This window comes from Oncorhynchus nerka, linkage group LG15 (genome assembly GCF_034236695.1).
Source record: "Oncorhynchus nerka isolate Pitt River linkage group LG15, Oner_Uvic_2.0, whole genome shotgun sequence".
Classification (NCBI taxonomy): domain Eukaryota; kingdom Metazoa; phylum Chordata; class Actinopteri; order Salmoniformes; family Salmonidae; genus Oncorhynchus; species Oncorhynchus nerka.
In genome coordinates, this window is record NC_088410.1 from 26,808,884 (window position 1) to 26,822,859 (window position 13,976).

The 13,976-nt window shown below is 43.2% G+C and overlaps 1 protein-coding gene across 2 annotated transcripts; it reads left to right on the forward strand.

Annotated features, from left to right (window-relative positions):
* The first annotated feature begins 1,031 nt into the window (after window positions 1-1,031).
* On the forward strand, window positions 1,032-11,694 carry LOC115127662 (filaggrin-2-like). 2 transcript variants are annotated; one of them, XM_065001412.1, is made up of 2 exons: window positions 1,032-1,333; window positions 8,003-11,694. In XM_065001412.1, exon 2 carries the CDS (start codon window positions 8,295-8,297, stop codon window positions 9,951-9,953), a length of 1,659 nt encoding a protein of 552 aa, XP_064857484.1. In that variant the 5' UTR covers window positions 1,032-1,333; window positions 8,003-8,294; the 3' UTR covers window positions 9,954-11,694. The 2 variants fall into 2 exon arrangements, with proteins under 2 accessions (XP_064857484.1, XP_064857485.1); XM_065001413.1 differs by having other exon boundaries at window positions 1,032-1,147.
* Window positions 11,695-13,976: the final 2,282 nt, after the last annotated feature.

Below are 13,976 nucleotides of genomic sequence, written 5' to 3' on the forward strand. Positions count from 1 at the left end.
GTATTCAAAATGGTCAGTGATCTCTTTATTAACTTGGCTTTCGAAGACTTTAGATAGGCAGGGCAGGATGGATATAGGTCTGTAACAGTTTGGGTCTAGGGTGTCACCCCCTTTGAAGAGGGGGATGACTGCGGCAGCTTTCCAATCTTTAGGGATCTCGGACGTTACGAAAGAGAGGTTGAACAGGCTGGTAATAGGGGTTGCAACAATTGCGGCGGTTGCTTTTAGAAAGAGAGGGTCCAGGTTGTCTAGCCTAGCTGATTTGTACGGGTCCAGGTTTTGCAGCTCTTTCAGAACATCTGCTATCTGGATTTGGGTGAAGGAGAAGCTGGGGAGGCTTGAGCGAGTAGGGGGGCTGTTGACCGGGGTTAGAGTAGCCAGGAGGAAGGCATGGCCAGCCGTTGAGAAATGCTTATTGAAATGTTCGATTATCATGGATTTATCGGTGGTGACGTGTCACCTAGCCTCAGTGCAGCGGGCAGCTGGGAGGAGGTGCTCTTGTTCTCCATGGACTTTACAGTGTCCCAAAACTTTTTGGAGTTAGAGCTACAGGATGCAAATTTCTGCTTGAAAAAGTCAGCCTTTGCCAGCCTTTGCCCAACCCTAATTCTAACTTTAAACCCTAAACCTAAAATCATTTTTTGCAAGTAAAGCAAAATGGCCTCACTTCTCTGAATTTTTGTTGGTTTACTATTCTTATAAGGACTTCTGGTACTTACAAGTATAATAAAACGTGTACATACACACGCACAGGTAGGCTAAACAAGCTTTAGGCTATTTGTCTTCACCTCGCCCTTTGGGCAACCTAACCAAATCTTTGCCCGAAATCTCATTCTGATTCTGTCTGGCGCTAGTCAATTCAGATACTACTGGTCCGGTGGCCCGGTCCTGCCAAATTGTGTTGCATCAGGTCGAAGCAATAGGGATCAGTACCGTGGGTGCAAACAGGGAGCGCGCGCGCCAACAAAAAAGACGTGACGAGGCAGCCTATGAGCTGTTACGCAACCACTGACCCACTAACACACATTCTAGAGGGGAGAGGGAGAGAAACTGGAGCAAGCGCCCAACATAACAGTCGGGACTCAATGCAAAAGGGGGAGACACTGCTTCTAGTAAGCTACAACCACACAGACTGACCTCAGAGCAAGTAAGAGGAGCTAGAGCTGCTCCCGAGCGCTTTTTTTATTCTCTCAGACAAATGAAACATCTGGCTATTTGACCATTTCTGTTGAAAGAAATAGAGGATACGAGCCAACTTCAACTGCGGAAAGCGATTGCTTTGTGTCCGGCATTGTGCATTTTTTGCTGGAGACACGTCACTTGTTCGTAAAAGGTGCGTTGGAGTCCTATTGATGTGCTTAATTCTGTGCGGAAATGTTCGATTGGTTTGAATGCTGGATAACAAATAATTTAGAATTTGATATTTGTTTAAAAGTGCAACACTGTTGCGGATTCAGATTCTCATTATGCTTTTAGGTATGGGTATTGTTCACATGCGGGCGACTCGCCCCTACCGGTAGACAGCCACTGTATGTGTGACTTTGACTTATTTGTAGTCATTGTGGTTTATTTTAAACCAGTTCCCTTTCCCAATTATTCATTCATACGGTATATTTCTCAAGCTTAGAACATTCTCAGTTTTAATCAAGGCACTGTATTGTAAAGTGGTGGGTGTTGTTGTAAAGAGAAGCCGATTCACATTGCTCAATGCGCTCAATGTCAGGTCGGGCGTTTTTTCCCTCATGGTATTTGTTCAATGGATGGGTAGTAAATCCACTGTGCAATAGATTGGAAAAACAAACCGTTTTGGGGGGTGGCCTCTTGCTGTGAAGAACATTGTCTGGAGTTATTGTAGTTTAAAACATGTTTTTTATTTCTTTACTTCAAAATATTTGTTTTATTGACATGTTGCTAAATTTAAATAGCAGGTGTGTGACCTATATTTTATTTATGAAGTTGTCATTAATAGCCTTGATAAGTCTAATAATATACAGGTAGGTTAATTATAGGCAAAGTATACTGAAAACGAATAGAACATTCTTTTTTATTTCAGTGCAATAAATTGTCTATTGGTGCAGGCAAGTTCGTCATCATTGATTTCGTTCCTATCGGTGACCTCCTTTTGTCGTGTTGTAAGTCAGACCCTCAGACATTCCATGTGCCTGTCGAGGATGTTCGGCCGTCACGTGTAGCTTTTCTCTGGAACTTGGAACAAGAGCGATTACTAGGTAGAAGTCTTGCGTTTGCATCCATTCTATGCCATTAGTCATTTTATGTGATAAATATTTGGTCAAAACTAGATGTCATGGAATTTTGGCACAAAGGATAGTTATAATCATGTTATTACACATCTATAAGCAGTCCATCGAGTTATTTTGAGGGGGGCTGAGGGGTGGTATGGCATATGACATAATAGCTATGCACTAGTAAGCTACGCAGTAGAATGAGAGGAGGAGAATGAATAGAATCATGGTCTTTCATGAGGGCTGGGGGAAAGTTTGCAGAATTAATTCATAGACAAAGATCTGCAAGCATGTGCCTTGATATTTAACAATTAGGAATATCACATGTATTTATTTTTTCATTTTTTTCTCCATTTTTTTAAAATCTAGAGGTATTTGTATTTAATTGACCTGTTGCAAAGTAAAAGCAGGTGTTGCCAATCGAGACTTGTGCACTGAGGTTTTCACCGGCCATATGTTTAATGTTTAACACTAGCCTGTACATGATTCCCCATAGCCTAAGCAGAATGCGTTACAGTCATCTCCCAGTCAGTACAACTATATTTGCTATTTATATATTTCTTGCGAAATCTGTACTCAAACAAAACACTCAAATCCTATTTAGGTGTAATTATACCAGGTGGTATAATTCCGTTATTTTCTGCCAGTCTATAAAGTTGCTTGTTCCCATGGGATCTTAATGGGACGAGCTCTATTGCGTAATTAAGATAATAACCCAAAACAGGGCTTGTGTGTGTTGAGTTGTCCAACTCCAGGACATGATGCAATAGAGGGAAACCCCTCCGTCGGCAGAGCAGCAGTCACCGAGCCTTTTAGGCTGCTGCCAGTTGGTCTGTTTACAGAACAGCCTTTCTTTCCCAATGTGAATATTGGTCAAACCAGTCTAACTCAGACTGGAGGAAAGCAGGATGTGTGGAAAGACTCAGAGCTACATTTTGGTCTGCAACTCGGTTCACTGTGACATGAAACATAATCAGGAGGGTGTTTCTTTGGCTTTGCCACACAGCCTCTTTGAGCGAATTCTGATTAAGTGTGTCCCTACCTGGTACAAGCTGGCCATATATACAAAAGACTAGAAGGCAAACGTGTTGGGGGCTCATAGTACTTAGCTGACTCCTGACACTCTTAGATTTAGCCTCTGGAATCTGAAGCAGCTGAACACTTTGGCTGCCCGATTGTGAAGTCACTTTTAGGGTACTTTAATCTAGGCTATAACCTTGAAGAATGCTTGGACTTACACCTAGCAAACAACACCCCTCATTTTATTGCAAGTGAATGGAGAGCAGAAGTCCATGTTGCAGTATTACAGCTCTTTATGGGTAGGAAGTTGTAGAGGGATTAGAGATGTTTGGCACAGGTTTGGTGCCATCTATATTGGTCAGTTGGAACGTATTGGCCTATTCAAATGACGATAAGTACATCCTAAATGGGCATGGATAAGAACATTGATAAGAAAAATGTAACATAAATCAAGTGCATTTCCCTAGTTGCAGATGGAAAACAAGGGGGTAGCCTAGTCCCCAAGCCCATGTGACAGAGAGGACGACATGCTTATATAGAACTCAGAGTTGACCTGGAATGTCTCCCTAGATTCTAGGTGCCTTTTCTTAGAAGACAAAGCCAGAACCTAAAATGGAGGCGCCCTGACCGGCCTCTCCACCACATGTCCATTTATGTGGGTGTCTCATCATGTCTTGGAGATGGAGGGGAAAAGGGATGCTTTGCATTACTCAGTCTTGCCTTTGGGGGGTCAAAGGTGATGGTGAAACGCCTGAGAACGGCTTTGGCTGTGCTAACATTTCCCATCCGTCTTTAACATCTCCCCCCAGCTAAACTCGCTGGTGGTGAAATCCTAGCTGTGAGTGAGTCATTCCTACAGCTTGATAATTGTGTGGGAAGCAAGGGAGATTCTGGCTTTTGAAAATCTTCAATGCTTTTTTCTTTGTATTATCCCCTTGGAATGATAATTTGGCTTTAGCATCCAGTATTTACCTCAATATTACAGAGAGAATTCAACCTCTAAAATGTACTCACTCTGACCTCCAGTGTGTGACCTGTAGGTGTGGCTAATATTTCAGCATTAGGCAAGCTCTGCTTTGTAAACTTGTCACAATGACATTCAGAACACTAGCACATCAGCCCGGTCCTCACAGCTCTATGAAATATGTTATGTCGGATTTTGACATGGAACATGGGTGTGTGCCTTTTGACGTCAACGCTTATTTTTTTAAAGTATCTAATGCATGCTATTTATCGTCTGCATAGAGATAGAGTAGCATAGAGACCCCTCTCGGTGTCAAATAGAGTATCCAGGAATTCGTGTTGCGTATCAATCACCAGGGGTTTTATAATCCGATTTTGCGCTGCTGACGTAGGCTCTTCAAGTTTAAAAAAATGTTTTTTTTTACAACGTACCGCAGTGTCTGTAAAATTCCTTTAATGTCGTGTCCACCAATTGAATTCATCTAAGCCCTTCTCGTCAGCCTTCCTCCCCAATACCCCTTCTCTATCACTCTATTTTTAGAGCGCTCTGTAATCCCTCCCCCTATCCATTTTCCTCCCTCTCCAGCTCTATTTACCTATTTTATGGCACGCAGTCAAAGGCAGAGAGCAAGATCTGTTTAAATCAAATCACATTTATTTGTCACGTGCGCCGGATAGAACTTGACCATGAAATGCTTACTTATGAGCCCTTTCCCAACGATGCAGAGTAATAAAAAAAACACAAGGAATAGAATACACAAGAATGAAGCTATATACAGGGAGTACCAGTACCATATCAGTGAGGTAGAGGAAAATGCGCAGCGCTCCGTTTTTAGGTCAGTGGGACACGCATTGGCGCTCTCTCTCTCCCTTCTTTTGATCGATGAGTGGAAACATTGTGACATTCCTGACATTCTAGTTTTCTGTTTTCCCTCGCTACTTTGTTTCTAAAACATACTACACCCTCTAGTATTGTGTCTGGGCGAAAACCAAAACCGAGACAGAGAAAGAGATGGCTCATGTGGTGGCTGTGGTGATTCTTTGGGGGAAAGAAAGACAGCAGAGCAAAATAGGAGGGAATTCCTATTTGGCTGTCTCCCACTGTGAAAAAAAGACAGAGAAATGTGTCCTGGAAGGTGTAACCACTAAAAATATTATGCAAAGGAGGAAGGGAGCTGCCACTGTGAGAAAGATATACTGTAAACTAGTATTATTATGCAATAAAATGGTCATACTCTAGATTGTTATGATGAGGTTGAAGCTAGGTCAAGTTGTTATGATGAGGTTGAGACTAGATCTATATTGTTATGAAGTTGAGACTAGGTCAGGTTGTTATGACAAGGTTGATACCAGGTCAGGTTGTTATGATGAGGTTTATACTAGGTCAGGTTGTTATGACGAGGTTGAGACTAGGTCAGGTTGTTATGACGAGGTTGAGACTAGGTCAGGTCGTTATGAGGAGGTTGAGATTTGGTCTAGGTTGTTATGAGGAGGTTGAGACTAGGTCAGGTTGTTATGAGGAGGTTGAGACTTGGTCTAGGTTGTTATGATGAGGTTGAGACTAGGTCAGGTTGTTATGACGAGGTTGAGACTAGGTCAGGTCGTTATGAGGAGGTTGACACTTGGTCTATGTTGTTATGATGAGGTTGAGACTAGGTCAGGTTGTTTTGAGGAGGTTGAGACTTGGTCAGGTTGTTATGAGGAGGTTGAGACTAGGTCAGGTTGTGTAACCCAGACAAGCTCTATAGCCAAATGAAGTGGCTAGAAAGTACTCTACTTGGGCTGAGTTCAGTTAGTGTGTCAGTGACAGACGGAGTAGAGACAGCTTTAGATCCGATCCCAAAAATAAAACCAGACCTTATTTAGTCTTACTTGAGCTATTGTTACATATAGTGGTGGTAGCCTGATAGTGGTAGCGAAACCAGAAATTAACAGATTAAATACCTAACATTAGAAACAATTTTGAATCTATAGAAAAAGAGATAAGATAAGATAACAATATCTGACCAAAAGCTTCTGTTACTGAACTACAGGTTTTCCTGTTTGACTAAAATTTGAATCAATAAGACAGCAACCAATCAGAACAGGCCATCATGATTACCTCGGCGCTCTGTTTGATCTGTTATCAGAATCACAAACGGCAACGGACTCTGTCAATGTTTTGACTGATGCAGTCTTGTTGGCTCAGGGAGTTGCTTCAGAAAAAATAATAAACTAGTAATTGTAACACAGTAATGACCTAGATAGATTATTACGTTGAATCCTCGCAGATCTGTTTTTCTAGTGGAGAAATAGAACATCTAGATAGGACACACTGCCCTGTTAAGTGATGCATAATTAATGTCTCTGAATCATCAGCGCAACAGATCTAGAATTAGCGCATTTACGTTATGTAACATCTCGATGAGTCAACTGAACTGCTTATGCAGCAACACCACCGACCGATGTTGGTGACTTGTGAGAAAAGGGGATGTTGAGCAATGTTTCCCGTCGGTAGGGGCACAGAATGCACTCGATACATACTAACTAACTGTGGTTGTGTAATACCTGGCAGCCTCTCTAGCTGGCATTTTATAAAGGAAAAGAGACCTTGGCTCTCTCCTCTGGTGCCGTTGGGGAATCACAGCCAGTTGAATAACAAGTCATATGTCAGCTTCAGGACATCAGCCCACTGTTATGACACAACAATAAGTCACAAGTTAGTGATTCTTTGAGTTGACCTCTTTGATGGATTATTGTAGACAATTGTGCCATAAGAGACCAATGTGACCTCATAGCTACATTTAAAAAATATCCCGCCTGGCAACTGATAAAGGTTATAGAGGGACATTATTAGAGGTCGATACATAGATGGTTTGCGCTCCTTCCCTTTCTCCCTCCCTGAAAGCCCTCAGTAACCGCAGCCCTGGCACTAGGTCAGACTGGCCCTCTTATGTGACTGTCTGGTGCAGCGCTGTTACACAACACTGTACCGAGAGCGCTTTAGACACTGCAGCTCAGAACCTGCACAACCCGCCTATTTGTTTTATTTTATTGAACCTTTATTTAACTTGGCAAGTCAGTTAAGAACAAATTCTTACTTGCAATGACGGTCTACCGGGGAACAGTGGGTTAACTGCCTTGTTCAGGGGCAGAACGGCAGATTTTTTAGCTTGTCAGCTCGGGGATTCAACCCAACGCTCGAACCACTAGGCTACCTGCCGCCTAGCAGCCTCTGAGCAGAGTTGACCTATATCCCTGTGTGTGGAGTGGGAAGGGTACCGGTCGTGCTGCTGCCTTACTCACCCTCCCTCTCTGTATACCCCCAGGCTGGCCCACCTCAATACCCCGCCTTCTCCTCCACAGAACTCCAATAAGGGTTACGTCTAGCAAAGGAAAGTCCTTTTGAGTATGAGGGATTGTGTAAGGTGATCAAAAGGACTGTTCAGATTCAAATCCAAGATGAAACATTTTCTTACATAATGTTATGATTATGTCATAGTAGCTCGTATACTTTCTGGGCACAAGCAAATGGTGACATGCCAGTGTATGAGTGATGGCAGATCCATTGCAGTTTGGATCAAGTGTCAGATTCGCAGTTATGAAGTCATGTGAACTCCAGAATACCCTGAACTAATCACATCATGAGTTTCTAGGACTGTAGGTTCTGTCTCGATCATCACCACTGTACAGTAACATTGAAATACATTGAATGGCTAATGTATGTCACAGTGGGAAGGCATAGTATTTATGGTAACTAATGAATGTTCTCTCTCTTATTCTCTCTCTTTCTATAGTGTGTTTCCTCGTGAGCGATCCCAGCCTACAAGAAAAAGTCTTCCAGTAGACCAACTGACCTACTTCACTTCTGCATCCTAGAGACTTCAAGGAATACAGAAGAACCTACTTTGAAACTCACATTTCACAAAACTTTGTCACGTAATTTAACCAATGAGGTTCAGCCTTAGAGAAGCACAAATACATCACCCCGAGTTTTTTGCAGATCCTGCGACTTAAAGAGAAAGCTAATACAAATAAGTTCTCTCTCCAGCGAACTTTCATCCTCTCCCTTACCCCCATTTGGCCTTAATGCCAGATCACCAATCTGGTCAAAAGGACTCAACAATGGAAAGCCTGAATCTTCACTTTGCATCTCCCAACAACAACAACAACGACCTGGACATAGACTCATACTCTAACTACAGCGAGAGCCTCCCGCCACTGTCTCCCAGACCCGGTGACGATGACGTCCCGCGCCGCCAGACCAAAGGCGGCTCAAAGAACAGCATGTCCAGCCGTCGCAAGCGGGAGTTCATCTCCGACGAAAAGAAGGACGCCTCCTACTGGGAGAAGCGGCGCAAGAACAACGAGGCGGCCAAGCGTTCCAGAGAGAAGAGGAGGATGAACGACATGGTGCTGGAGAACCGTGTGATGGCGCTGAATGATGAGAACAGCCGTCTGAAGACGGAACTCCTGCAGCTGAAGCTTCGCTTCGGCCTCATCAGCACTGCTTCCTACATGGAGAAGAGCCAGCAGCTCTCCAACATCGGAAACGGACAGTCCAGTGCTGGTAACCCCTACTTCTCCAGTAGCGGGTACTCCAGTGCCTGTGGTAACACTCTGCTGAACTCCGACTCGTCCGAAGCAGAACAGTCCACCAGAGGGGAACGCCACACCCCACTCCCAAAATACTCCCCAAGAGGATCCCTCTCCGACGGGTGCATGTCTGACGACTCTTCCAGCCCTGAGCCCATGGGCTATGAGATCAAGATGGAGTCCAACGACACTGACATGGATGCTGGTCTCCCCACTGGGATCTCCTTCAACGGTGGCCACCAACACAGGTCCCAAGAGGCCGACTGTGCCATGGACTTCCACCACAACCACCAGAACAACTCCCGCCAGGAGTCTGCCAGCCCAGCACCCCAGCAGGTAGCGGCCCCAGCCCAGAGGAGTGTGATACAGATGTACCGCTCCCCCAGCTCCTCCTATATGGAGAGCCAGAACCAGAGGCAAGCAGAGGACATGGAACAACAACAGTCCCAGGTCCAACAAAGCAGACAGTCTGAGAACACAGAGACCATCACAGAGGAGGTCCAAAGGTACAGAGCCCGCGAGGAGCAGCAAAGACATCAGGAGACACAGAGAAGCCAGTACAGCCCTTATCAGACCCAAGATGGAGGCCACAAGGAAGGATTCGCCCCAGAGCTCCTCCACCACAGTAGAGAAGAAGGCAACAAGTCAAGCCACTCCTCCAACCAGCACCACATCAACAACGCCTATCTCAGTACCCTGGATGAGGAGGAGCCCCCAGTGCTCACTTACGAGGGCGGCCCCAGGGCCGGAGAGGGCTTCTACACAGAGTCCCACTCTGGGAAAGACACTTCGTCCAGTGATGGTGATCAAAGGAGCTCAGACAAAGAAGGTGGTTCCACTAGCGATGACGAGTCACCATCATCTTCCTCTTCCGAGGTCGGAAGCTACAACCAGAGGGCGACATCACAGATGTCGGTGCCACAGAGTCAGAGTGGAGACGATCAGGCCACCTACCTGCCCCACAAGCTCCGCCTGAAATACAGAGCGCTGTCCAATCAGGGGGAGGTGCCAAACAGAAGCCCCGCCTCCTCCACATCCCCCCCGCCCTCTCATCCCCAGCATCCCTACCTGGCCCTGCCTAGCAACCACCAACATGGCGGCCATAGCAATGGGGAAAACAAAGAGGCAGGGAACGAGTCAGAATTCTGCTAGCAGAGGGAAGCAAGAGAAAGAGAGGAGGTGTGGAAGGAATGCAAAAAGGGATCCAGCGCAGGGAGGAAGAATAAGAGGTGTGAATAAGGGAGCACCAAAGACTCTTTGAGATACTGCGACCAACAACCAACCTCAGTTTTGCTTCATCATCAGGTGTCTCGCTCCTTTTCACCTACCACTATGCCAACAGACACTCCTCTTCGATGATGATGATAATAATAACAAGGACAGTCAAAGTGATGTTCACAATCACCACAGACAGATTCAAAAGACTTGGTTCACTGTGTCGCCATGTTTTTATATGGACCCTTCCCTCACTCCATCCATTTATCCAATCCATGAACAATGATAATAATAGATCACTTATTGGTTCAGCAAATGTGGTGGAGTGAAAAGAATGAGGGGAATGGAATGGATGGAACTCACATTTTCTTTCCTTCGGGAAAAGACAAACATCACATCACAATGGAAGGTTAGAACGAACGTTAAAATGGAATGCTGTTTTCAGGCTCTGGTTTGAACTCTCAAGTGGCCAATTGCTTTGTGGGTGGTATGGCATTCTGGGAACATTCCCATGACCAAAGAAACACGTCCAACCCCCCTGACAATGAGTTCCATTCTTCCTCCCCACCAACAAAACAGCTGTACCAGTTTCCGTTACTCCCTAAACACCTATCCCTGCTTTATGCAGAATAGGACACCTAATCATTTTTCAAGCACTTGGATTGTAAATAACTGTGATATATAAAATGTACATATATTTAAATATATTTTACAAAGAAAAAAATGAAAAACAACAAAAAATAACAAGGAGAAATGGAAGTGGAAAAAGAGAAGCTATCAGTTTGTCCTTGTGAGAAAGTTTTTGTACAGTCCGTTCTCAATGTCAATGAAATGCCTCAAGTTGTTTTCTTCAAAAATGTCTGTATGAACCACCGCTGCAAGAAACTCTTTCTTTTAGATTCCATGTCACTAGCAAATGCCTGGAGCAACCTACCGTCAATTGACCTTTTACTGACCTCTTACACACACACACACACACACACACACACACAGAGAAAGCCCCTGTTAAGGCCAGTTCCGAACATATCACAAGACTACACCCTACACTTTTTGAACGGTAAAACCATGAATACAAAAGCACATTGCAATCCAGAGCTCCACAAATTGTCAATTCATTAGACTTACTGATCATAGGAATCAAGTAGTAATTGCACTTGAGAAGCAATGGGGGAAACGACTCTCTTCTCACTCAAAGGTGCCTCTACTTTTCATAGGTCAAAAGAACCAATCCCCGATCTTGACCTTTACATTGAGTTGCTTTACCAGCTGTGGATCATACAGGCTGTACTAGTTAAACGTCTCACATCCACGTGCCTGCCTACTGGCCGTTCTGTATAAATGTATAGTTCTCTATCTCTCTTGGATACTGTTATTATTATTATTTGATTATTATTTTCTATTTGATTCAGTTCTTTTGGGGGGTTATTGTGTGTTTTTTCCGTCCCCTTGTATCTTCCTGATTGTGATACTGTAATGTATGTATTTTACCCATGTCCCGATCCCTTGACATTTGTACTCTGTGATATTGTTCAACGTTTGTGGTTTGCCGGATGGTTAAGGAAATTGATTTTCCAGAAATGGGTAATGCAATGGTTATAATGACAACAACTCATTCTGATTGTTGAAAGATTGAAAACAATGAAAAATAAAAGGATGTTGAAAAAAACATAAATCAAAAGTATTGCTTCATGTGATTTTTTAAAACTTTTGTTGTGCTCTTTCTGGTCTAATGGTGAAACATAATTCACACACATGATAAAATGGTCATAAATGGAACACTGGTGAAATTGAGGGGAAAAATAAATATTTCAATCAAGTTGGCAGATGACTTATGCAGTTTAAAAGTAGACATACATTATATGACATATAAAACATAAACATGTAGAACAAAACTCCCCAAAATATGATTTATTACAGGACACATCTTTGCACAGAACACACTGATCATTACGACTCTGTCCTGTACTCCTATAAACACAGCTACAACTCTGCAACATAAATATCTTCAGTATTTTAGTGTTCCTCCCCTCTTCTCCTCTGTCCCTTCCTCCCTTCGTCCAGTACTGTACCGAACGAAACTTTTAAAACGAGGCCGTCAAACTCTACACAGATACAAACACAAATAGCTTCAGTATTCTAGTGTTCCCCATCTCCTCTCCTTCTTTCCTCTCCTTCCTCCCTCCCATCTTTCCTGGCAAAGAGGATTAATAGTAATGTGAGGAGCATCAGTGTGACACACAAGCACACTGTGTCCCAACGGCCAGAAATACACACACACACACACACACACACACACACACACACACACACACACACACACACACACACAGTGTCCCAACGGCCATGCCAGTTAGGGCACCGGAATCTAACATCCATGATGTAACCGTGGTGACCTACTTACTCATGTCATAAACTCTAAACTCCACCAACGGACACACACACACACAAGCCGCCGGGCGGCAGAGTCCTGAGTACAACAAATAAACACACACTAAGCTACTACACACTCTCACACTCTAGTCAGTAATCACATAATGGGTGAGAGGCTTTTGCTCCTCAACATTTTGCAGAAAACTTTTGGGTTCAGTTTATATAATAGTGTGGCTACAGTGTGTCATCTGTCTCTTGATAAACTAATATGCCTAACACAGTTATAATGTAGTACACTATAGGCCCAGGCTTCCTGTTATGGAAATATCCATATAAACTAATATGCCTAACACAGTTATAATGTAGTACACTATAGGCCCAGGCTTCCTGTTATGGAAATATCCATATAAACTAATATGCCTAACACAGTTATAATGTAGTACACTATAGGCCCAGGCTTCCTGTTATGGAAATATCCATATAAACTAATATGCCTAACACAGTTATAATGTAGTACACTATAGGCCCAGGCTTCCTGTTATGGAAATATCCATATAAACTCATTTGGAAATAGTATAAATCTCATCTCTAAATAGATGAACCTTTTACTGCAGTGGGTTAAATCAGGGTCACACATGGTGTTTCTTTTCATGAAACAAAAGTAGACACCTAACACACATGGTTATGGGCTTAAAACAAGAAGACATCTGTACCATGTCGGACACACAGTTGAAATGTATTACATTTGGAGTTTGCATCCCAATATTACACATCACAGAAGACTGAAACATAACAAAAAACGTTTGACATAGAAACACCGGATTTTCAGCTGCATTTAAAAAAGAATGTTTATGAATTATGAAAGATATGAATAACATTCCACCCATGAGGCCACTAAGGTCATTTGACTGCAGGAAAGGGCTGCTACATGTAATTCACACACAAAGTTACATAATATATATTTTTACAGTAGGTTTAGGAAATATCCACACAAATCATCTCATGAGAGAATAAACTAATTTGTCACAGTTTATATTTATAATCACTGAATCAGCTATAATATAAAGATGTGTCTCTTTGTAAAGAAATACATCTACAGAATGAGAATGTCCACAGAGCCCTGTAATCAGGAGTTATTACTGTAAACTCATTGGTCTCAGGTCAGGTTATGTAACAGCAGAGATGCTATACTGTACAAGGTATGTCTCTTGATAAAAACTAATATGTCTAGTAAAGTCCTATATATCTACACCTACTTATACACATACACCCTATATACTGTACAGTATATACACCACATACATACATATGTGGTGTATGTGGTGTATGTGGTATATATGGTGTATATACTGTACAGTATATAGGGTAGGTGTAGATTTCTTACCCCCTGTTACATCATGATTAGATTTGTTGTATACGATCGTCAAGGGTCACTAGCTCTGAAACAGTAACGGCTTTTACGTGACCGACTGGGATCCGTCCCAGAATGCACCCCACCACGGCGCGGATAACAAATTATATAACCGCTTTGGAAGAAAAAAATGCCTCTAGAGGAATTTGAGTCGGTTGGCACCTCAGTTGGAACATGCT